We start from the raw sequence: 26225 nt of genomic DNA, 5'->3' as shown, positions 1-26225 counted from the left end.
CTCCAAAAGAAAGGTATGTCAAAGATGAATGTCACATCTCCTCCGCCCTTTCAAAGAAGAGAGGGTGAGGGGGTGGAGGCCAGGCCTCCTCCACAACCTCTGTGAAGAGGTGGGTTGCAGCCCACCACCTCATAAAGATGGAGTGCCCCTGAGGCAACGGGCACAGCCCCAACCCCTCTGTGAGAGATTGGCCACTGCCTTTTTTTGCAAGAGACGGGATTTTCTGGTGCTCAAATAAATGCCAAATAGAACCCAAATGTAAATATGTTTCCTCAACCATATATTATTTATAAATTCCAATATCATCTACAACGTGGTCAAATTAAATACAAATGAACATGGAAGGGAAAAAGAAAAGGAGAAGAGAAAAAAGTTGCATAAGGACAATATAAATGAAGAGTAATAACCGTTAATATCATTTAAAAAGTTCTGTATGATTCCTCAAGTACGTTCTATTGAAATCAACTCCCTAGATTGCATTTATACAATGTGGACTAACTATTGATTGAAAAACAAAAAATATATAAAACAAAGCTTGTTATAGGGAACTCAATGCAACAGAAAACAAATAGGAAAATAAAGTCAGCTCATGGCACTAGCAGGATACCTCGCATGCTGATCTGGCATTTATCTTCATTCCCACGGGCGCCAGTAATCCAATAATATATGATGGCCTGCAGGAAGACAATTCATAGATACAGGGAATTGGCAAACATTATACCTCGCCGAAGGCTTTCGCTAGCTGCTGCAAACTTGTTTTCTAAATCAACTTCTCCTACGGCATGAGCAGCAGCACGCAACTGGTGAACAAAAAAAAAAAGAAAAAAAAGAAAAGAAAAAAGAAGAAGAGAAGAAGAAGAAGAGGAGGAGGAGAAACAATCAGAGAAGTTCAGAAAAATATTCTGAATGCTATATCTTCAGCTATCAGGAAGTTACAATTCCGGCACCTTATGATTTAGATTAAAACAAGGATTGCTTAGGAAATATGGCACCATATGTATATCCTTCTTATTATTATTCTCTTAAAGAATTTCACATATTTCTCCTATACCACCCTAACTTTTATATGTCAGTCTTACTGATGCACCTACAGGACCACCACCAGCTCACTGCCATTTAGCACCATTACCATAATCATAGCACCATTACCACCACTCAACTAATGTCACTCAACAATCAACACCCCCCCAAAAAAAAAAAAGTTCACCCATCATAAACACTTTCATTCCCTTCATTTTTAAGTTTTAATCCACTTATTTGTAAAATTCTTATTCACCTCATTTCCTCATCTTTGTATATTTTTCATGCTTCAAGAGTTGTGCTTACAAAACAATTTCATTTAATTTAATGTTTGATTTCCAATTCTACACATCCTCCATCCTTTATTCAGTGGGGAGGGAATGCCATTTGACATATCTTGAAAAATATTGTTAGTCATCATATTTTTCTTTCTCGGACTATACTAATATTTGTATACCAAAATGTAATATCACTGATTGATGCAAGACCAAACTCCAAACTGAAAATCAAAGAATATCATCATATGATTGATGCAACACCCAAACTCAAAACTGAAAATCAAAGAACATTGTACAGGATAAGTATCAAGGCAAACAATAATTCCCATGGAAAATGATACTGAATATTATAGAATGCTATATCAAGAAATTTGATCAATTTACCTGATTCAAAAACTCGTCAAGCCTTCTAGCACTTCTAATAATACTACCCTCAAAGATATCGGTCATTTGTATAACCTCTGCAAAACTTGCTCCCTGAAAGAAGAATACAAGCAGAATCGCTCAGTACTAACAAAACCTGGTGAACATGGGGAGAGAAACAGGACGCGGGGTGGGGGGGAAGAAACTGAGACCTTTGGTTAAAAACAACAAAACTAAAAAACCACAAATCTTACCACTTTCAATAACCTAAAAGAAAGCAGAAGGGTAATTACACCTCTAAACCAGATGTCACATGCACACGGAGTAAGAGTTTAGTGGCTTTCTCCAATCTAACATATGAAATCTGCAATTCTAGAGTATTAAGCTAGTGACACTCACAGGCCACACTTAATGGAGGCAATGCCCACATAATTTTGAAAGAAAGCTCAAAACGGGTCAAATGTTGTAACAAGTTTCTAATTCAAACATCCTGTGGAATCTTTATTTTTAGCCTATTAAGTGTTAGTTTCATGATTAAGCTGTGCAGGTTCTGTAAAAGTTTCTAAGAGTCCTAAGTGAGTTTTCTTGGGTCACAAGCTAGTCTCTTACATGCTTCCTAAATAGTTTTTAAGGTAGTCCTAAATCATTCCTATAATGGTTAGTTTTTCTTATAGGATCTTTTACGTGGAGGCAGTCTTGAAAATTGCACAGCCAACATGAGATTCAGTAGTGGATCGACAACAGGTTCTACATATTAGCAATGCCAATTTTGTAGATTTGGGATGTTTGATATTTAAGTTGGTAGTTGTTTGGTTATGATTGTAGTTTATTTTACTTGGGTTTTCTTTTCCCATCACTTAGTATGAGTCTCATTTAGTTATCAAAAGTCTTTTCCTTTTCCAAGTTGATGTTTTTCTTATTGTGCTAGGATAATGCCTTTATGTAAGTATGATTTGTTAAAAACAAAAAACAATTGGAGAGAAGTTTGATTAATAAATTTCTGCACACCATGCTTCATCTTAAGGATACTTTTAATGGCAAGACTCCATTATATATATCTAGTTGAGACTCCTAGAAGGCTTTGGCGAGATGCCAAGGTTCTATTTTCTTCTTTAACAATTCTATTTATTTTCCTTTAAAGTCAATCCACAGACACACCACTTTGAAGCCCCAAATAATCCACTCCCACTTGTTTACTTGGGGCGCCTTACGCTTTTAATGATATCTCGATTACTTCTAATAAAGGACCTTTGTTCCTTTGTTTTCTATTTTCTAGGTTCATTCCGACTTCAAACCCTCCATAATTTCTAAATAAGAGTTCTTAATCATAAAACGTTAATTGCCTTCGAGCCACCTACACTATCCTGATCTTCAATCAAAGGGCCATCTGACATGAGTTTTGCAAACCTTTTTTTTTTGATAAGTAATAAAGTTTTGAAGTCAAGTCTACAATTACGTCTTAATATATCAAAAATAGCACCAGAGGTCAATGGACTCCCACTTGACTTACAAGAATCTTACCCACTAAGCCCTATGGCCAAACATTAATGCCTCTCCTTCACAAGAAATTCTGCGAATTTTTAGAACCAAGGGAGAGAGAGGAGGGGGGGGGAGGTCACTAGCCAATATTCATGAACAGAGCCAGTATTATTTGGGGTAACATGTAATAGATAGAGAGAGGTCACTGCCACATGACTTCTGCAGCTGTTCCAGGGGAGGAGGGAAGAGCTTTGTCTCTTCCCCTCTTCCCTCCTACCTTCCTCTTCTCTTCTTTCTCCGTTTTTTCTCTGTGGTTTTTTGTTCCTTAGTTTTTTCGTTTCCTTCCTTCCTGTTCAACAACCCTAACGCCTCTAGCTCGGCTCCTCTTTACCCTCTCCAACCTCCATTTCTTACTGTCATCCTTTTTCCACCAAGAGTGTGCCCCTTGCATCATGGTAGTAGAAGGTTTTTCAGCCATTCAGTTAGAGGCAAGGAAGTTTTTCCTGTTTGACAATGGAAGAGCTTGGGAGATTATCTGCCTCTAAGGGATTCAGATGTTTTCGAGGGGGCTTCGAGTTTTCTTTTGCCTGGAGAAACGGCTACAGCTTCGGCAGGTTCCTGAAGGTGGCGGTGTTCACGGTGGGTGGTCAGAGAGGGCTTTTTGTCACGGTTGTTTCTTCTCATTCAGCGGGGAATCAAATTAGGGCTGTCTCGAAGAAGAGGCCGGCGGTGTGTTTTGGGGACCGGTGGACAAGGACTCCTCTAAAGTGGTAGGATCAAGGGGTTCACTGTTCGAGGTCTGGTTTTTGCCCGTTTGGCGTAGCAGACGAGGGGATAGGAGATGGATTCAACTGGCATTCTTTGGGTTTGGAAGGGTATTTTTGGGATTTTGATTTTTGAGGTGGACCGGCTATGGGGTTTCTTCTGGACCAGTTATGGGGTTTCTTGGGCCTATACCTATATCTTTTAGGTACAGGCCCAAGCTAAAGGATCAATCTCCTTCCAAGTGGGCTTTGAGTTGGGTTTCAAAAGTGGAGCCCGGGTTTTTATCTGGTTTGACGGGTTCAATTTTATTTCATGGGTTCTTTTCCAGGAATGTTGCGCTGGTGTTTCGGTTCCGGCAGCCTCTTCCGGTTTTGTTGGGTTTGGTGGGTCTTCTCTGATGAGTTCAGGTGTTGCCAGTGAGTTCTTGTTCCAACTGGTGTTGTCTTCTACGGTGATTGTCGGTTCGACAGGTGTGGTTCGTCTTCGGCCTAGGGTTGTCGGTGGTGGATAGGGTTCCCGCCGATGTTGTCTTCTACAGGTGCATGTTGGTTCGACGGGTGTGGTTCGTCTTCTCGATGACACCGTTGTTTGATGAGGTGGAGTTTTGTCAGCAGCTCGGTGGGGTCCCGCTAGGTGTTGCTTTGGGTTTTTGTTGGTTTTGTTTGGGTGTTTGATACTTGATAGGGTGTCATATGTATTAGGGTTTTGGTTTTCTTGTGGGTCCTGGTGTTGTGGGTGATGAGGTCTTGTGGGTTTTTTTGAGTTCTCTTTTGTGGGCTAGTTGGGTTATTCCTGTATATACTCCATGTGTACTTTGAGACGCCTTACGCTTTTTAATGAACTTTTCTTACTTATCAAAAAAAATATATATAGATAAATATAGGCATGCAAGCATCAACTCTAACAATAAGTAAACAGGCTAACCTTTGACCAAGAATAAATTACGTCCATCAAGAACGGCCTTACTGTTGATTCCACATACTCATCCACATTTATATCCAATTTGCATTCATATTGAATCTGCAACGTAGAGGAGCATTTATAACTGTTCAAATACAAAATTGCATACATGTACAAGAAAGATAAAGAAAAGCTATATGAAAAAGCACCTCCGCAATTTTTCTTGCACTTTCTTGGAGTTGTTGTAATGGTCTGGCAAGCTCTGTTCGCAATTGTATCTGCTCGCTGGATTTGTCTCCTGGTATAAAGCAACTTGCAAGAGCTGCAATTTGGTGATGATCAAGATCATTGAATGTACCTGATTAAAAAAAATAAAATACATTTAAAATTCATTACCATGTTTAAGGCTAGATAATTGCCATCAATATAGAGGCAGCCACAGCAAAGGAAAATGTGGATGGAGGTGTTTAGGACTTCTGAGGGTCCATGGGCCTAAAAAAGCCCAAAAAATGCTAAGCCTGTTATACTTCAAGGTCCAGCTCACACTTGCCTCGTGAGACATCTTCACAAATAATTTTGTGAAGCTTTTCTTTTTATTGGTAACTTACACAAGCAACCAGTGAGTTTAAACCCACAGCCTCACCCTCCATCTTAATCTTATAAAGGGAGGAAACGTCATTTGAACTAGAGCTCATAGGCAATGAGTTTGTGATGTCTCACCTTTTATGCTTACATGCAATTGTTATTGTACTTGGGTTGTTACTGTAATGTGTGCGCACGCGCACATCTTAATTCTCCAGGATGGGTGAGAACAGACATGGACACATTAAACTCTAACAGGTCAATGTCGGCCTTCTTATGGACCCCAATTTTGGCCAAATCAGCCTTGATCTTATGACAAGTTCCTGACTTTTATTTGGCCAGCTCAGTCAAACCTAGCCTGCCTAATATCATATACGAAGCAATATAACATTCTGAAGTTCACAAAAGGAACAGTGCATGTAAAGTCACCATTAAACATCAGCTCAGTGACGAGGAGCTCATCGCCTGTGTCTATCAAGCAGGCGGCCCGTCCCTTTAACTGGACAACGCTGTCAGCATCGATATGACCAAGCCTTTTCAAGACTCGTGAACGATTCTTAAGTTCATCCCGGAATTTTTGAAGCTGCAAAATTAATGAGAAACAAAATGATGGAAAGAGCAGGTTACCCAAGTGGGGGCATATTAGATAACAACATCAGTCAACATTAGAATCTAGATGGAAAAAGAGAGAAGTTGCAATCCCAACAAGAGTTGCAAAATAGTTCACCAGACAAGGTTGACTCTCATCCATACAAGTTTATGACCCAGCCTATATGCTTCAACTAGGAGTGACATCTAGTAAAGAAATGAGTGTCCAAGAAAGGCAATACCTGGGAATCACGCATTTTCGACTTAAGTTGTTGAATTTCATGGTTCACCTCTGCTTTCCTTTGGAAACATTTCATCTGATGAACATCTTGGGACTGCATTTGCACAGTGAAATATTTGATTAAGCAAACTCCTTATAGCAAAGAAAAATATGAGCAGCATGCAGACTTCCAAACTTTTATGAAACAATAGAATATGAGAGTTATTCAGAACAATAGGATAAACCTTATGAAGTGTATGAGCATGTAACTTCCGTTCAAGTTCCTCAATTTGGTTCACCAACTCAACAATTTCCGGATCTTTAATGCCCATGTCCTGCATTTGAATATTATATTTCAAAACTAGTAGCACCAGTCTAATTTTATCAAAACTATCCCAAATTCTGCCATAATAACATCTCAGGACGTGCACATGTTTCAAGAATATGTTATACCCACTCCTTCAGACATATAATGACTCATTATAAGCCAAATGGAAAATAGCAGTGGAGAAGTTGGAACAAGCCAAAGGGCATACATGGCAAAAATCTGTTAAATACTAGTTACACAAATGATCTGATACATATATAACACTTGAGAGGTTATATATGGACTAAGAAACAACTAGAAATTACATCACATTCCTGTAAATAAAGGAAGACGTGACTCTAAATGGAGTTAATCGGCAGAACGAATCTTGATGCAGCTAGACAAACATTTTCAGATTTCTGCCTAAAATGGCACAAAACAAAACAAAAAATTCTGACAAACATAAAAAATGATGAAATGGCAATGCACTTGATATATTGGCATCATACTACAAAAAAGAAATGCACAATTAACTTCTCGGTTGAGTGCATAATAAATCCTTCCAAATACCCATTGGTAAGCAATCATACTACCCCAAAGAAAGGTTATGAACATAGGAACTATGGTAATGAAGTGATACGTAGACATCCTCGATTCCCATGCCTCTATGTACCAAAAGAAATCTTATTTTAATTTTTAATTTTTTGCTTTTTTTTCGGGGGCAGCCCCGGGGAGGGGGGGGAGTGCAAGAAAATGAATATGGAAAAATCTCCAGCAGCAATTACAGTGACAGCAATAATAGGCACACCATAATATCTGAATACAGCTAGTAGTTACCTTTACAGGGTTAAGCTTTGGAAGGCCTTGTGGAAAACGAGTTTTCAGCTCCTCTATGGCAAGCAATATACTTTGCCTCGCTTCCAATGGCCGAAGATCAGAAGGAATAGATATCATCAGTTTGCTTAGAGCAGAAATTAGGGGCAACTGAACAGGGACCTAGAGTAGATGGAAATTGATATTAAAACCCCCAAACAATCATTTCACATGCTTGCCATTAATAACTACACTGAACCACAACTAAAAATGTTACTACTGCTGCTACACACGTTTCGACTCACCACATGCATTTCACCCTTTTCTCCAGGATGAGGTGGGCATGGTTTTGGCCGTGAACTACTCTCACTTGAACCGGGTGAGCAATGAAGTAAAGTATCAACTATATAACCACCCCCACGTGACGGCAATGCGCCTACCCCTGGGGAGGGTTTTTTCATAACATTAACCACAACTCCCCATCCCCAATCTGTTCCACCTTCCCTTATCCTGACCTGCAATCAGAAAAGTGCTTCCAAGCAAATACAAGAAGCTTAAATGTACCATGTACCGTGATAACATGAAGCCAGGCCTATGCCCTCTGCCAGTGCATATATACCTTTTTTTTTTTTGGCAAGTAAACAGTGCATATGCTGAAAAACAGAAATAATTAAACAAGGAAAGAAAATTTCAAGCAAAGCTACACAGAGAGAACACATGTCAATTACTTATCAACTAACATATTGACACCCCCCAAAAAAAAACAGAGAGAAGTAACAAAATCAATTTATATGTTTTTAAAAAGCATTAAAAACTAAAAACAAAAGATACAAAACACTATGCTACAGTATCACATACCAGCCGACCAGGACGAAGATGGTAAAGAACCCATTCAGGCCTTGTTATTTCAGCCATCATCTTCTTCTCAAGTTGGGCTATATCTAGTTTTAGCTTATGAAATTCAGCAACTTGAGCCTAGAGAAAAACAAAAAGATACATATAAACGCAACAAAAATTAGAAAAAACAAATTTTTAAGGACCAAGTGGCCAAAGTAACCTCTCCTGAAGCATCAAGCATCACAGCTTCCTGCTCCAGCTTCGTAACCTTGTTCCCTATATCAGGTAAGGCCTAAACAGAAGGGAAAAATAATTTTAAAAAAAAAAAAAAAAAAAACCAGTCAGTGATCAATCAGTATGACCAAGTAATGATAAAAACGAACAAAGGGGTTTGGCAAAAACCTTCTCATACTGAAATTGATGGAATGAATTCCTTATTACATGTTCAGCAGTAAACTGGCCTTCAGCGCGACTCATTAAATTCAAAATTGAGTAGTAGCTCAGCCTGAATGTACTAACTAATGGAGCAGGTTTACCCAAAACCATGTCCTTGAGTGTATTCATCTCCATCTGTAAAAAATAAGCATACACCATTGATTTGATGAAACTAAAGACCAAACTGTCTTCTCACTCATAGTCAAAAATCCAACAAGAGACTATGAAAAGCTGCTATTTCACATAACCAATCACCATTATTGAAGTTTGTTATGAAAGACCTATGTTTCTTTTAAAACTTTGAGGTTTGACATGAAATACCTATGTGTCTTTGAAATACTAATTAAGGTTGAAATCAAGCAGCAATGGACCCCATAAGGTTAAAGTTAAAAGGGAAAACTTCACAAATCGAAAGGGTTTACTACGGGTAGACGACACGAGAGTTATGGAACTTCCGAATGATCACAAGAGTAAGCATGTAGTCATGTAATACAAAGAGAGATGACTAGCCATAGAATCACCTGCTCATCAACCATTATAATACAAATACCACGCTCATCTTTGCCACGGCGCCCAGCCCTTCCACTCATCTACAATATCATTGAAAATTGTTATACAAGTATGAACACAGTTCCCAGATCAAAAAAAGATAAAGAAAAAGCAATGATATCTTCAATCACCTGTATATATTCACCAGATCCAATAAAACGATGACTATCACCATCCCACTTCTTGACAGCTGTGAAAACAACAGTTTTTGCGGGCATATTTAAACCCATGGCAAACTGTGCAGAGGGAGTTATCATAAAGCTAGTCAATCAACATTTTAGATAGAAACTAACACGACTATAAAACTGAATTCAGTTGCATAGAAGGGGGTGGGTGATGAATTGGTTCGTGGAGAAATTCTTACTGTTTCTGTGGCAAAAAGAGCCTTTACAAGGCCTTCCTGGAAAAGAAGCTCTACCAATTCCTTGATAACAGGAAGAAGGCCAGAATGATGAACAGCAATACCTCGCTGAAGTAGTGGCAACATCAACTCAATAGCCGGTAAATCTCTGTCTTCCTCACTCAAGCAGAGTATTGCATTACGGAAAACCTCTTCTACGTTATCCTTTTCCTCTTGGTTATTGAAATCAAGCTTGGACATGGACATTGCATGTTGTTCACATTCTCTTCTACTGAAGCTGAAGATGATTACTGGTTGGAATTTCCGTTCCATAATCATCTGAAATTTGGAAAAATCCAATTCAAGAACTAAGAAAGACTATGCAACATATGATTGTTGTGCTATATAAAAGCAGTGAAGAAATTTGAGATTCTATCAACTAACAATATAAAGTTGATCCAAAGATCTGCTAGGCTAACATCAAAATTTCTAGGCCATGAACATAAAGTCTTCATCAAAAAATCAACAATGAGAAGTAGTGGTGATCAAGATCTATCCACAAAATTAACTCCCACGCTACTACAAGGGCAATCAGACTTCTGAGAGCACCATGTATCAGAACAAAGAAAATTTACTGATGCTTCTAATAATTGACTTCTCCTATGTCCCCATACCATCTGAACATACAGCAAACAGTTGATACTAGTTCCAACGAAACATACAAAAATTTTGTATCCCAAAAACCCTTCTTCGAGGGACCCTTTACAAACAACGGTCAAACAGGTTATGAAGTAAAACATTACACTCTTGTGAATCCGTAATTTTGTTTGATAAATGACCAAATTAATAATCAAACAAGTGTATATATGTTAAGAAAGCAAATTGCACCTAAACCCTCATTCTCATCAACATTCCTTCCTGAAAGTACTTTGATATGGCACACAGGGTTTAAACCAGTCAGGAGATAAGCTGACATCACACAAATTATGCAATAAATACTAACTACCAATAGGTTTTTAGAGTAAAATTTGCTTTACTTAGCCATGAACTCATTTATAGTGGCGTTAGGACAGCAGGTGACGGTCCCAGTTAACATTTCATACTCAACTCCAACAGGGAGAGAGATTTCCAGAAATTGCATTTAAGATCCCAAAAAAAAGAGGAAGAAGAAGAGGAAGTTGCACATAGACCATAACGCTTTTGAGGTCTACAAGTAAAAAATCAAGTCATGTTGTATCTGCATAATTTATGGAGCTCTAAATTCAATGCATAGCATCTAAATCTTAAACTCCCAGTTACTCTTGAACTATCACGAAAAAGATGCAAGTATACGGTTTTGAAAATGAAGCCAACTGGTTCCTGAAGGAAAAAGACGAAAGAGTAAACAAAGAACAGTTCAAAGTACTAAATTCGGATCACCTGGGTCAGAAACGACGAAAAATCAAATTGAGCACTTAGAGGTAGAAGGCTCACCTTCACAATTTTGAATATGTCAGAACCACCAGAAGCATTCCCGACTTTTGCTATTCTCCCACTTGCTTTGCCATTAGCGCTCTTGTTAACATCACTGAATTTCTGCTTTGAGAATGTATCCTGTAACTTCACAAAATTCTCCTCCTTGAACTGCTCATTCTCATCGACCACAAGATACAATCCATTCCCACCCATGGGAAAAACATAATGCTGCAGAGGAGTTGGTCGGAAATCCGTGTAGACCACATGACATGGCTGTTTGTGCAAATTACAAATCCACTCAGCAAACTCAGTGGCATTTGACATTGTCGCTGACAGAAATACCATTTTAATCTCTGGTGGCAAAAATATAATACTCTCTTCCCAAACAACCCCTCTTTCACGATCCTTCATATAATGGATTTCATCAAAGATGACCCATGCGACTTCCTTCAAAACCTCTGAACCCCTATAAAGCATTCCCCGAAGAATTTCGGTCGTCATGACCAAACAACTAGCATTAGGTGACAGAGTAACGTCACCCGTCATCAATCCCACATCATTAAACTCCTGACTAAGCTCTCTGTACTTCTGATTGCTCAAAGCTTTCAATGGGGAAGTATATATAACCCTTTGCTTATCTCTAAAAGCCATTGCTATCGCATACTCGGCAACTGCAGTTTTTCCTGCCGAAGTATGAGCTGAGACCAACACAGACTCATTCCGTTCTAGGCATGCCACGGATACCCGCTGAAACGGGTCGAGCTTAAAAGGGTATGTTTTTGCCATCTTTCCATTATACACAGGATTAGAGAGGGTTCCATTAATAGATTCATCCTTGGTCGAGGTGTACCCACTTGGAACCGCAACCTCATGCACACATGTGCGCATCAGATTGTTGAGAGATGCTTGATTAAGGGTTCCGATGACCTTTGAATCTCCAGGTTCTCTTTGTTGATTTGCAACACATTCCTGATTTTGGGTTTCAGAGACCTCTGAATCTTCAGGTTCTCTTCGTCGTTTCGGTGCAGATCCTTGACCAGGGGTTTGGGAGACCTTAGACTGTTCAGATTCAGGTTCTTTTCGTTTCCCAAGTGTAGGGGAATCTTCCATTGCAAAAAATTAAACCTACTACTATTTTCAACTTCACTTCAATCCAACAGTTGAGCACTTCAAGTGTATATTGAAGCTTGTTTCTGCTACACAAATTACAAAATCATAAATAAAAAAAGGTTAATGATGAATACAGCAAATTTTCTTTCTTTAGGCTTAAGACATAAAACTCATTAAAATCAGCCTAAAGTTACTGTGTCAACTCTTCAAGCTCTAGAAAAGTTAAAGAGTACAAATTCTTCAAATATGCAAAATTGATAATACCCCGAATCTCAAATCTTGATAGCTATCATAAGAAATCATCTCAAATCTTGTTCTCTCGGTGCCAAAACCAAACTTTAGATTAAAAGTAATGCTACTTTTCACCCCTTTATCACACTTATGTCACACCGGCTTCCATAGCGTAGTTTAAATGACTTTTCTTTTTTCTTTTTCTTTTTCTTTTTTGTTTTTAAAGTAGCTGATATAAGAAACCACTAAAAACAGGTTACATCATCCCGAGTGACATAAGTCTGAAGAATAGCCTTACTTTAAGTTGAACCGATTCTATGCACAAAACCAAACTCTAACTGTCAGCTCAAATAGTGTCCTTTATCAGTTTGGTTCCCGAGAAAACGCAGGAAAAGAATTCAAAATTGTTTCGTTCCATGCGCTTCCAATCATTTGGAAACCAAGAAAAAGAAGTTAAAAATATCACATTTTTTTTCCTTTCCTTTTCTTTCTGGTTTTCACAGTAAACAAACGCCCTAGTCTGAATTCCAAAGACAGAGAGACACACACATGCAAAGAGGAAAACATCAAAAGACATTGTTTTTCCCTGAAAACCATTGTAGTTTGCTCACATTCAACGCGTAAAACAACAAAATTCTTATTTTCCTGCCTTTTCTTCCGTTTTCTTACTATTGGTTTCAATTCATACACTTTCTAATAGCTAAAGAAACGCGCGCGCACACACACATACGTAAAAGACAAATAGAGAGAAAGTGGAAATTAGGGTTTTGAAGTGAAAGGGGAGCTTTGCGTACCTTCAGCGGCAATTCTCTACAGTTGAATCGCAGACAAAATTAAACTGTGGGTTTACGAAAAAGATTAATTTTGTGGGCTGTGTAATAAATCTATAGATATGCACATTGGTCGTTGCAATTACTGGGCCCAGGCCCATATTTGATTAGGATCTCGGGCTGGGCCTCGGTCAGTTGGTCAGTTTTAGGATGATGAGTGACTGCTAATTCATACCCTCATATCTAGGCCACAGAGTTTCATGCTTAATGGGCATGCATGCGACTGGAAACCTAAAGAAAAGAAAAATCCGGTTCTGTAAGGACTAATTTGCAAAATCTTGTTTAATAGGGACTTTTCATCAAGAATTAGTTTGCACTGGTCTTGGTTTCGCAATGGAGAAATGCTACAGCCCCAAAATTTTTTCCAAAGAGATGGTTCCAAACTGACGTGGACACTGACGTGGCTGAGCCATGTTGGGCTTTTGTGAAAAATAAAATTTGAGGCTGGCTTCAACTTTTCACTGACAAAATGCTGGACGTGATGTTTCCTGAATTGCTTGCAGAGGAAATCGCAGCTCTCTCGTCTCTCTCACTCTCTCTCTCTCTCCATTTTCACCTCTCTTTCTCTGCATTGCTGGGTCTCGTCCATTTCAAGCCTCCCACCTTTGAGCTTTGTATTTTTGCTTATCATTTTGGCTGCAGAACAAACCTGGGCTAGGTGCTTCATTTCTATTTATTCAGGTTTTTCCCCTTTTCTAAACTTGGTAGAAAACCAAAATTCTCTTTTATTTTGTGATTCACGAACTGGTGATAAAAAAAAAAATGTGGGTTCTTTGCTATGATTTTTGGTAATGGTTTGATTCCTGACTTTTTTCCAGAAAAAATTTTGAGATACCCATTTAGTTTAGAGTCTGATTTTACACTCAGATTATCTAAATTTGGTTGATTAAAGTTTTGATTCATCCTTATCTTTGCTCTGATGTCAGCCCACTCCATTTTCGCAACTCTCTCCAGGGTGTCTCTCTCTGTGTTTGATCTGGAGACCCGATGAACATAAGCTGGGAAAAAAAAAAAAAAGGCAAGGCGTCCCAACGACGTGAATAGAAGCTTGTCGAACATTTTTGGTCCTTAAGGCACCGATTTCTGCACTTCTAATAAGATTATTATTACGACTAAAATAATATAAAAGGTGAAGACATTTGTTCCTTTGTAGGGACACCTGCAACTAGATATTTTCGAAAAGTGGCTATAGAAAGCAAAATGCTTTAAGTCTAAACAGAACTACCCAACTAAAAAAAAAAACCAGAACAACCCAGAAAACAAAAGAGAATTTTTCAGTTTTGGGCATACCAAAGGTAGGAGTCTTGAAATGGACGAGACCCAGAAATGCAGAGAAAGAGAGGTGAAAATGGAGAGAGAGAGAGAGTGAGCGCCATTTTTCTCCTTTTTCTTGTTGCTGCGATTTCTTCCGCAAGCAAATCAGAAAACATCACGTCCATCACTTGGTCAGTGAAAAGTTGAAGCCAGCCTCAAATTTTATTTTCCACAAAAGTCCAACGTGGCTCAGCCACATAAGTGTCCACGTCAGTTTGGAACCATCTCTTTGGAAAAAAATTTGGGTCTGTAGCATTTCTCTTCGCAATGATTGGTTAGAGACTATTAGACTGACTTTTCAGTTTTCAAGGACCGCTTTGCAAATACTAGTTTGGGTATTGAATTTTTGAAATCAGAATTGAATTCTAATTCTCTTTACAAATTTCGAGGCAAAAAAATTGTGTTTGAGTGTTGAATTTTTAGATTGAAAAATATTATTTTTTAATTGTAAGAAATGATTGAAAGTTTGAAAAGTTGTGTATAATGATTGGTGTTGTGAAAAGTTGTTGGAATGATAATTTAAATAATAATAATTTATTATATATTGATTGTTTAATTAAAAAATAAATAAATAATTTTTTAAAAATATATATATAATTAAAATTAAAAAAAAAAAAAGAATGCAAGGGGGTGGCCGCGCGCCACCCCCAAGGGTCGGGGGTGGAGGGAGGCCGCCCGGCCTCCCCCGGTTGGCAGCCACCCCTCTGCTTTTTTTTTTTTAGTTTCTTTTAATTTTTTTTTTGTTGATTTAAACTTTTATTATTTTATTAATTAAATGTGGGATCCACAAGTTTTTAAAGACAACTTGTCCTGCGCGTGGGTCTCGATCATTAAATCAGGTTCATCAGCATGTCAACCTTGAATTGAAATAAAATTCGGGTGAAATTTGGGTTTTTAGGCGGGTGGGTGGGTTTTAGAAAAAACCCAAATAGAATAAAAGATTCTTTTTTGAATCCAAACAAACCATAAAGAGTGTTTGGTAAAATGATGTAAAACTCTATTCACTTCTCAAACATTGAAAACTTTTCTCAAAATTAGTTAACCAAATAGATTTTCAGATATAGCCCTCCCATTAATACATTTTTTAAAACAAACTACGAACTCTTAAAAAAAACTCAAAATACTTCTAAAAATAAAAATAATAAAATGCAACATTTTTTCAATAAATAAATGTGGTGTTGTGTGGTGCCACCAGGGTCACCGGAGCACCACCATTGTGGTACTACAATTTTCGAATTTTTTATTTTATATAAATATTTCTCAATTTTTACTTTTTCTCAAATGTGACCACCAAATCAATTTTCAATATTTCTTGTTTCAAACCTCTTTTCAAAACCTAAATCCCAAAACACTTCCCAAACTTGGTATTTTACCATAGGGACCCTTGATCGTTTAGAGATTGGTTTAAAAATAAAATTTTTGTATAGATTAGTTCGCAAAATCTGGTTTTGCTAGGACTATTTTCTAAAAACTGGTTTTGCAATGACTGGCCTTGCAAAGATTGGTTTTGCAAGGACCAATTTTGAAGGGACTAGTTTGCAAAGATTGGTTTTATAGGGATTGGCGTGCAAATACTAGTTTTACAGAGATTGATTTGCATATCCTATAGATGTATTTGTATGATTGCTTGCATGCTTAATGAGATTTCCCTAGATCATTTTAACTTATGGCTGTTGCCTCTTATGGGATATGTAGTTGTTTCTTTCTTTACGACTAAAAAGTACTTGTTAGTTCCAAAAATGGAGTTTTAGGTTAAAAAAAGAATAGAGATAAACTTCACAAAAAAGGTATCGAAGTATCAGTCGTTTTTATAAAAAAAAAGTATTGAACTTTCAAACGTCTCAAACTATAGTATCCAAGTTTCCAAACGTCTCAATAAAGGTAATCCGTTTGGATTTATTATTAAATTTTGCCAAAATTTCCAAAATATTATTGTGCTTATATATATATATATGAATTCAAAGATTCATGCATGGGTATTTTTGCAAAGAAAAATACTTCTTACATAATAACCATATACAACAATTACACAACTCTCCTCACATGAGGTGAGACCCACCACTCACATGGATCTCACCTCATATGAGTAGAGTTGTGTAATTATTGTGTATGATTATTATGCAAGAATCACCTCTCGCTTGTAAATTTCGTTAAATTCTGATCAACACCTAAATCTTAACAAATTTTTTTTTTCCTTTAAAAAAAAAAATGAGAATATTTCAAAAATTTTAACAGAATTTAATAGCAAATCTTAACGGATTACCCTTTATTAAAACATTTGAAAACTTGGATACCTTAATTTGAGACATTTAGAAGTTCAATACATTTTTTTCAAAACGGCCGATACTCCGATATCATTTTGTGAAGTTAGCCAAAAAAGATAAGTGGCTTGGAATGTGCACAAAACTGCACAATCACATAGTAACTACTGTACTCAATTTCATACAACTATTTCATTGAAGGGCTGAAAAAAATATACAAATTTACACACTCGAAACTAGGCCTTACAATTTCATGCTTTTGCTTGCTTTCTACATAGCACATGAGTGGGACAGTTTCAAATACTAAAATACAGAAGGCAAAATAATTAGGTATTGATCTCACAGCATCATCATCATATCGAAGAGCTGTGGCTCATACCAAACTGGGTTGTTCACTACTCTGGAAATACACCCTCCTCTCTCCCCCCCCTACTCCTCAGCTCTGTCACAGTTTCAGATTTGTGCCAAAATTTAAGAAAAGACCCACTCTAACTGCCTAAGGATCACTTCTTAATGGGCCTGCACTTGAAAAAGCCAGTTGTGGCATATAACTAATACATGCCATATGGAAAGCCATGAACAGATTATTATAAACAGTATAAGCTCCCAATCTGGAAGAAGAATCCTTATCATTAGCTAAGACTACATTAAGCAATTCCGCCATCAGAGCTGCTGCAGGCTTGATTTGGTAGGACAGCACTTCCGAAGTCTCCATCTAAGCTCATTTGCTGGACTTCTTGAGGGGACAGGATCTTGATGCAGCGGACACAGTTCACAAACTCCCTGAAATATCCCCCCCAAAAAAAAAATGTAAGAGACACAGACTATATTGACAAATTTGGAGTTTCACGAGTCGGGCTTAAATATTTTGGAGATAACTTAATGGCATATAAATATTACTCAATCATTTGTGATACACTTTGCAAGGCTTCAATTCTTCCGATGATAGATATTATATGCCATATGTGGTTTTCCATTGATAAAACACTTCTCTTAGATCAATGAATTTCTCCAGTCACTTAAAATAGGACCAACAAATTATTTCCTATTCTGAAAACAATGCTGATGGTGAAACAAGTGGCAGATTATACCAAGATCATCAAAAAGTTAAGTTTTCCCTAAAGAAAAGGAAATTTGTCAGAATCAGACATAAATCCACTGGTAACTTCCCATCTCAGGAAAGAGCATTAGCAAAAAGTTTGGATGAAACCAACAAAACTTTTGTGCTAGATTAGGAAGGATCAATGCTCAAGGCCAGTGAGCATGGAAAAAGAACATGAAGTATGGCAAATGAAACTGAGTCTTTAAGCCTACAAAAAAATATGTTGCCTTCCATAAAGGCAAGAAGTTGATTGAGGAGCACTAGGGCTGGCCCTAAACACACTTGCTAAGGCAACATTGTAGGAGCCAGAAAACTTTGCATGTAAACTATCCAGCTGTACATATGGCCCAGAAGACATTATAAAACCAATTTCAAACAGAAAGCCTCACATGTGGGTGTGTGTTTGCATGTGAAAGTAAAAGATGAGCTCCTCTAACCAGAAAAGGAATTGACTTACTCCCAAGGGTCATCTCCTACTAAGAGAACATCATTCTCGTGATCTACATAGACAAGTTTCCAGCCTATTCTCTGTTTATCCTCCAACTGTCCCTCTATGCCAAACATTCGAGCCAGGCCTTGTTTAAGCTCATCATAACACGAATAACTGGCGATATCAATGGATCTCCCCACGGCTCCACGTTTGTACACCTTCACAATAATTGGCCAAAGTTAAAATCCTAGACAGGTATGAAAAATGACACAGAGAGAACATAGTACCAGTTGCTGAAAGATTTGATTTAAAGCACCCAACCTTGGTAAATGTCCGCATTCGCTGAAACTGCGGTGGTGGGGGCCAAGGACCTCTGTTCAAGAAGCTGCTATCATTTATTGTGGAATCAATCGAGTTAAATGTCATATCTGGAACTCCAAAAGACTGGGAAACCATTGAGGATGAAAGTTCCTGCTGAGCATCTTTTGAGTTCTCATAGTTTGTAAGCATGCCCCCTGAAGAGAGATTATTTTGGAAATCCTTCCCTAACCCTTCAATACCCTTTGCTAATAAAGGATCAGGATTCAAGGGTATCCCTAATTGGCCATTAATGTTAGTCCCATAAGCAACCGTACTCCTAGGATCTACCTGAACTTCCCCATCCTGACTAGCATCTCTGAACAACAACGATTGTGGATTGAAAGAAACTGGGTTGTTATTCTGCTGTAAATGGACATCATTCTGAGAAAGGCCGGCTGATGTTGTTGAAGATGAAGTATCCAAGTAATCTGTCTGGGCAGCAGCACCATTGAGGTATGTTTGTGGAGCAAAAAATCCTTGATTTTGATTCTTAGAGATGTTCAATGAAGGCTTAACATTGGACTTCTGCTGCAAATCTTTAACCAAGGTAGCGGTAGATGACAGGGTTTCCAATGGACTTGGACTCATAATTGTAGCAGCAGACTGAGCCATGTCCTCCCCAATTGCTGTAATTCGATGGGGCCTGCCAGTCATCACTGGTTGAAGCACATTCGGACAATTGTTTGTAGAAGGTGAAGTGGAACAAGATGGAACATCATCGGTAATTGCAGACTGCCCTGCTCCAGCAGCTCCTGTGATACTGCTAGCAGCTGTAAATAGCTGATTGGATGTTGGCATTGGGGTAAGTCCCACATGTCCAGATATTTCAGGCAGAACACCAGATTGCTGTTGTTGAAGCTTTGGCTGCTGGGGCGGATGATGAGAGTACCGAATATTTGTGTGGCTGTTATTCTTTGTCATCTGAAGTGGGATACTGTTTGACTGAGGGAGCAAGGTAGAGGTTGCTTGAGGGAGCTCCAGCACTTGGTTGGATGTCATAGATCTAGAGAAGCTCTGGGACATATCTAACGGCTGCCTCTGTGGATCTTGGAATTGCGTCAATTGAGCAGCTGACTGCTGTGCTAGAAGTGATTGCTGCTGCTGCTGAAACTTCTGTAACAGTTGAATCTGATTATCAGACATTTGTAACTGTTGGTTTACTTGATCGGGCAGCTGGGGTTGAATAAGGTTTTGCTGTTGGTTCTGACCCATACTTTGCTGCTGATGCTGCTGCTGCTGCTGCTGCAGGTTCTGAGGGACATTTCTGTGAGACTGATGGTTTTGAATAGATGGCTGCTGCTGAAGGATATTGTTAGTTTGAACAAGAGACTGAGGCTGCAGAATTTGGGCCTGAACTTGACCTGAAGGTAGAGTTTGATTAACCACATTTTGCCTTGATTGTTGAGTAATATCTCCCAACTGTTGCTGTGGTTGAATAATAGATCCTAATGGGTTCAATGTGGATGGTAGCTTTGGGAATTGATCAAACTGTTGTGCTTGCTGAGGTAACCTCTGGGAATTGAACTGTAAGTTGTTTGACTGAGGCATTTGCGGCGCAGACAAGCCTAACTGATGGGAAAGATCTGATCCAGAGAGGTTTTGCAGAACTGATCCAGACATGGAATGCATGTAATTTGGCTGCATTGAGTTAGCCAGGGAAGGGTTTTGCTGCATGTTCATCCACTGGACTAAACTTAAGCCAGGGAGAGCCTGGGGATCCTTCATGCAGATATCATCACCAAGCCAAGGCATTGTCCTTCGGAATAAGTTGTCTAATTCAGAGGATTCATCATCTGCAAAAGTAATAATAAGTGTCTTCTACTTCTCTATTTAGGTCTGATTAATTAAAAGAGGGTACAATACCATGCCAGAAAAAAGAACGAAAAGCCTCTTCAAGATTTCAATTATCAGCTCAAGGCATTTCACACAACACAACATCCAAAAGACTACATAGAAGATACCTTTCAAGGTCAAACATTGATGCAGACAGGATAAGAGAGAATCGATTGCATGAAACCCCCACCCCATTTAATTCAAGGTATTCATATTTTATTGGATAATTGAATCAGCTGATACCTTAAACTACTACAGGACAATTAATTGCATCAAAGCAAATTCTAGGCAATAGTACTCAGAACCGCAAATGACCGAGGCACCACACAAGTAATAACTTTTTTCTGAATTTATATACAAAATGCCTGAACAAAATAACAGATATTAAAATTTAAACAAAAGCCCTAACATGCATTAAGGTTCCCACCCAAGCAAGGATCTGTTTTCTCGAAGTTATATACATACGGACTTAACAAAATAATAGATGTCCAGATTCAAACAACAAAAGTGTTAACAAGATGTAAGGTTGCTGCAGCACAATTTGTACCTGGCATTCCGGGTTGCCTTGGACGCTTTGTTCTGAAGTATGGAGGGGGACAGATAAAAAATGGAGCAGTTACCGGTTCAATTTCCCAGATAGAGACCCGGTTCCGCCTTTCCCCAGCAGTTGACTCATCCCAACCAACCTGTTCAAGTATACGTGAGCGATCACAAGGGAATTCTACATTATTGATAGTGAAAAATTGACAATTAAAACAGCACATACATGCCAGAAGTTCTACCTGCAAATTACGCCACTGTGAGTTCTTCCATCTAACGGGATCAAGATCACTGATACCTGTAATTGTACCCATATACCTGCAGAAGAATTTTTTCTTCTTTAAGACCAACATCCTTCAAATTCAATCAATATTCCAAACCAAATTTCTTCAGATTCAGGAATGCCATTTGACTTCCCATGTCACACGAAACTGGATTAACTATTCAAGAATCGTGGCTAGAGTTGAAAATCTATAAGGAACCTAAACATCCAAGTGCTAAAGTAAATATCTTTGAAATTTGAAATAAAGAGAAGTCCTCATCAGTTTTCCACACTGGCGTCTTTGAGCACAATTCTCCAAAGCATTAATTCCATGCTACTGTTAACATCCAGAGTAAATATAAAGATACAAATACAACTACCTTCTTGTTCCTGACTCTTCTGTTTCAAACATCATCCGAAAGCGCATGCCAAGTGATATTTGGTTGCTATATACAGCCTTGTAGTACTTGGCTAAAGGAATAACAAATTCTGATGGACTTGCCCTGCATATTCAAAGAATATTCAGCTCAGTTTGATCTCTCAAGATGGAGAAATTAATTCATTTAACATATAAGTAAGCCAATAAATGTTGACCTGGGATTATAGAACACTGTAAAGGGGCTATTGTTTGCTGCAGCATGGGCTGCTGCTGCTAGAATCCCTATATGCATGCTATCACTTGACAATACTGATGATGATAGGTTGGTGGGTTGCCTGTTAGCCCTTCTAATGCCCAAAAGAAGCTGCTGCTTTTCATCTCTGCTCACAAGCATTAAACATCATATGGTTGATCAAAGGGTATTTTGTTTCCTTTAAAATAATCTCGGTCATATTATAATTTTGGCCCTGAATTATCCGCAATTTCGTCTTTGAATTTTTCTTTTTCTTTTTTCCTTTTTTTTTTTTTAAAGTTTCCAAAACATCACAATGGACCCTTATACGGCCTCACTGTCACCATGCATACAGCAATTACTGAGATGGCAGATGTTTTTCGTTTATATTTCCTTCATTTCTTGCATAACACATTAGGCCATATGTTAATTTCACAAAATAAAAATATCAATACACATAAGTTTAATATTTAAAGTAAAAGTAAAATAAACAGAAAATATTTATTGTCCTTAAACTTTGATTTTGAGAGAATAGAATGTGGCTTAACAAGTCATGTCAGCATTATAAAGATATGTACAAAAAAGTGCGACATAAGCAATTGATGTTAGCATTTTGGCAGTAAGATAGGATAATTGTTAGGAATGGAGTTGAAATATGATGCAAAGTTCAGGAATCCAAATTGTATATTGACCAAAAATTTTAGCTGAATTGTAAAAGCATGCATATACACAATGTATTAAGGAGATCACTAACATATTAACGTGAACCTCATTGTGAAATCGGCAATTAAAAAGAAAATTTCCAATAATTTCAATTAGTGAGAATTACCTAATGAATAAAACTGAGTCACCAGCGAAAAGCCTCTTTCCACTAACAAATAGGCTCCATCCAGTCGTAAGCAAGTGACGTTTTGGTTGTCCTAGGGCAAGGCAAACCAGGAGTTGGCAGCAGATATTTAGAAAGGAATGACAGAAAACATAATTGGTTCAACTGTTAAGCTTTCAAATGGCTGCTAAGAGAACATACCGCGATAGATATGGCGGAAGGTCCATGCATTATCGTGTAAATCCCTGGCCGTAAGTTCTTGAGCAGGTGGTTGCATGGAGAAGTCCTATATAGTAACAGGAACAAGATAAAAATTTGAAAGTAATGCAGCAAATCTTTATAACAAAGGGAAATTGCTTACAAGAGAAGGGAAAATTTTCTCTGCCGCACGGCGTGGGACGGAGAACCCTCCATGGGTGCTTGTATCACTGGCTGTCAACGTTTTACAGAAAAACTCCGGTTGGGGTTTATTCGTCTTGAGTGCAAGGTCTGATCTCAATAGAGCATCCTTGTCAAACTGCACATCAAGCTTGATAGATTCAGATTGAGTTGGCAATTTGGGACATGCTAAGTTCACTTTCAGAAAATCCTAGAGATTGAGATAGAGTACACGTTTCCTTAATCTTGGGGAAAACTTAAACCATAAAGCATATGCTATCATGTGATTTAAGGGCATCTACAGAGTTTTGTTACGGAATAAAAATGCCGGTAGTTTCATGTCAAGTCCTTACAGAAGGAAACGGTTGGAGTGTCATCTGAGCATATACTTCATCTGTTTCTGGATCCGCCTAATAATTCAAACAAAAAAAACTTTAGAACCTTCGTAACAAAATCATTCTGTTTGGAAGATAAAAGCCAGATAAAGTCAGCCATACATGCAGAGTGACATTGAGAAGTCGACATAGCAGCTTGGAAGGAAGATTCGGGTAGTTGGGGATTTGTGCATCCACATCCTTCTTCATAGAAGCTGCAACCTGAAACCGGGATTGTCACTCTCAACTCAGGTTACACTAACTCCAAAAGGGTAAGATAACTTACAAGAAAGTAAAAGGTTCTTTTTACAATACAAGCATCTAAGAAACCGTATGCGTGGAATTCCACAATGATTTCAAGCAAATGAAGGATTTATACTTGGGATTATTTCACCTAGTTCAAAGGCTAAAAATACATTGATTTTACAGATTATGATGATACAAAAAATTAACAGAGTGCATAAGTCTAGGGAGTAGTAACAACAACAACAGCAGCAATAATTTAAAAGAAAGTGAAAAAAGAAAAATCTAAATACATATAGTTACAAAAAAATAGAATGAATGTACAGGAGTAATGTTATTTAGTAAACTGCTATACGTCTGTCATTCAACTGAACATGGCAATAAAATTTAGCTCTTGATTTTTATTTTTATTTTTTTACAAGTACCGATCCAATGATTAATTTTTACTACCATATCATCAAGTTATATGACAATTGTAGAGTAGCTTTCTAAATAAGATTACTCATGTATTAATTAATCTCATACCTACACCACACCAACATAATCTCCAAGACTCAAAAGTGTGGTACTTAAACTGAAAGACTCACATGATCACATCAGAAAAACAACATCACCTCATTCTCACCCCTAAAAGGTAAAACGATATTTACCTAACCAAAAAAAAAACACTTTAGCAAAACACCAAAAGACACATTGTGCTTTTTTCCCCTTTCATATAAACTTTCTTCATTTATTTCACCAAACCACTTTATGAGGTAAAAGAACCAACTTTAGAAAAAGGAAGGAAAACCCAAAAAGATTTCCAAAAACAACAAAAGAGAAGAAGAAAGGAGTTATTAGAGGATTTGTGTGTTAAAGGCAGAGAAGAAATAAAACCCAAAACAAATCAGTCACAAGAATTAGAGATTCAGAGGCTAATACAATAGAGACACGAAGCGGCCAATGAGTAAGAGTAAAGGTTAAGCGCAAAATACCTGTTCACTGTGGCCTTGAGGGAAGTACACAACGTGGGTCCCAGCCGGCGGCAGGTTCACCAGCGGCCCGGCGCACGCTTGCCATAGCTCCGGGTTTATGCTCTTCTTCTCTGCTCCTGCACCACGTGTCACTCTCCCTTTGGTCAGAAACCAGTCGATCATCATCATACATACCATTAATTTTCTCTATTAATAAGCGCTTCTGTTTGTCTCCCAAGAAAACAAAAAGGGAAAAAACGGTTGGAAGAGAGAAAGTCCAACCGCTACCCTTTTTGCAAGTTTTCGATTTTCTCGGAGACTTTCTAGAATGGAAAGTCCGTACAAAACCGGCGCGAACACGACCGAAGAAGAAGGTAAAGACAAAAGAAAAAGAAGATAAGCACAAAATCCATTCTATCTGATCCAACGCACCGATTCGTCCAATGCTCTCTCACTCTTACACACACGCACAGAGAAGATAGAGAGAGAAAGCTTTACCTTCGCAGGGATTGGAAGCTGACGTGGTGGGGCCGGCTCCGGCGCCATTCGCCGGCGTCTTCATTGTCTTCTCCGGCGAGTTTTTCAAAACAAGAAATAATCGGAAAAAAATTCAACGCCCCCTCATTTTTTCTTTAAAAAAAAAAAAAATCAAAGCTCTGAATATCTCTCTCTTCTCCGTCAAGCTCAGATAAACAAAAATCAAAGCTTGAAAAGGCAGACAAAACTTTGACTTCTGGGCTTATGAGCTCAGATCAGCTCAAGGACGCAACCGAAAAGAAACTGCCTCTGGAGTTCGAGCGAGAAGAGAGAATCCGGCGAAATCGCCGGGAAATGGGAGTGGGGTCGCCGGCCGACAAGAGAGGGGCAGAAGAAGGGAATGAAAAATAGTGGATGTTGTGTGTTTGCTGAGTTTCTCAGAGACCAAATGCTGAAGCTTTGTTCCCTATCCTCCCCTACAACACCCAGACATTTCTCCTTTCCTCTTTCCCTTCTCTCTCTCTCTCTCTATAAAAACACAAAGCTACTTTCTGTGTTTCTCTCTCTAGACTACTGCTTTCTCTTTCTCTATCTGTTTCTTTATGTCTCTCTATGCCCTTGGTAATGACACTGACAATTACATAATTATACTCTACTCTATACAACTATTACGTACATAATTATACTCTACTCTATACAACTATTACGTACATAATTATACTCTACTCTATACACCTATATCTCTGGAGTCTTGAGCACGAAACTATGAGAGGTGGATGGAGACATGCTAGAACAGGTGAATCTAAAAAAACAAATCTCATATTTTGTTGCTCAAGAAGAGATAGGTGTATAGAGACATGCAATTTAAGATGGTTAGTTTTTGACACGATTTTTTAACCCGAAACGAACTCCACGCAAAATTAGTGAATTAAGATTGTGGGATTAAATCTGTTTAATTAAATTAGTCGAGTTAAAATTTATCAGTGTAATCTTATACTCATACTTCGACACGTCCTAAACTTGATATATGACATTTAAGACTAATAATTTTTTACACGATATGTAAATCTGACACGAACCCAACATGAAATTAATTGATTAGGGTTGAAATATATTAGTCTTAGATACATATATCGGCATGACCCGAACTGATATGTGA

General features: G+C 38.1%; 2 protein-coding genes across 3 annotated transcripts; both read right to left on the bottom strand.

Annotated features, from left to right (window-relative positions):
• Positions 1–393: 393 nt before the first annotated feature.
• Positions 394–13129, bottom strand: LOC133865841 (DExH-box ATP-dependent RNA helicase DExH10). Of its 2 annotated transcripts, none has more exons than XM_062302333.1 (17): positions 13067–13129; positions 10950–12124; positions 9501–9815; positions 9268–9372; positions 9109–9177; positions 8555–8722; positions 8373–8444; positions 8174–8290; positions 7621–7830; positions 7340–7498; positions 6441–6530; positions 6218–6310; positions 5817–5970; positions 5015–5163; positions 4830–4925; positions 1683–1775; positions 394–800 (listed from the first exon to the last, which is right to left on the bottom strand). In XM_062302333.1, the coding sequence occupies exons 2-17, from the start codon at positions 12039–12041 to the stop codon at positions 690–692; spliced, it is 3093 nt and encodes a 1030-aa protein (XP_062158317.1). In that variant the 5' UTR covers positions 12042–12124; positions 13067–13129; the 3' UTR covers positions 394–689. The 2 variants fall into 2 exon arrangements, with proteins under 2 accessions (XP_062158317.1, XP_062158318.1); XM_062302334.1 differs by having other exon boundaries at positions 10950–12127; positions 13067–13116.
• A 3716-nt stretch (positions 13130–16845) lies between these two features.
• LOC133865310 (auxin response factor 19-like) lies at positions 16846–25652 on the bottom strand. Its single transcript, XM_062301692.1, has 14 exons — positions 25088–25652; positions 24611–24726; positions 23517–23615; positions 23373–23429; positions 23003–23158; positions 22843–22927; positions 22645–22735; positions 21799–21963; positions 21585–21707; positions 21185–21260; positions 20950–21088; positions 18531–20362; positions 18237–18427; positions 16846–17460 (listed from the first exon to the last, which is right to left on the bottom strand). The coding sequence occupies exons 1-14, from the start codon at positions 25149–25151 to the stop codon at positions 17325–17327; spliced, it is 3330 nt and encodes a 1109-aa protein (XP_062157676.1). The 5' UTR covers positions 25152–25652; the 3' UTR covers positions 16846–17324.
• Between the last annotated feature and the right edge of the window lie 573 nt (positions 25653–26225).

The sequence above is a fragment of the Alnus glutinosa genome, chromosome 4 (assembly GCF_958979055.1).
Source record: "Alnus glutinosa chromosome 4, dhAlnGlut1.1, whole genome shotgun sequence".
Taxonomy (NCBI): Eukaryota; Viridiplantae; Streptophyta; class Magnoliopsida; order Fagales; family Betulaceae; genus Alnus; species Alnus glutinosa.
Note: the sequence above shows the minus strand (reverse complement) of the source record. Positions and strands in the feature narration are given on the sequence as shown.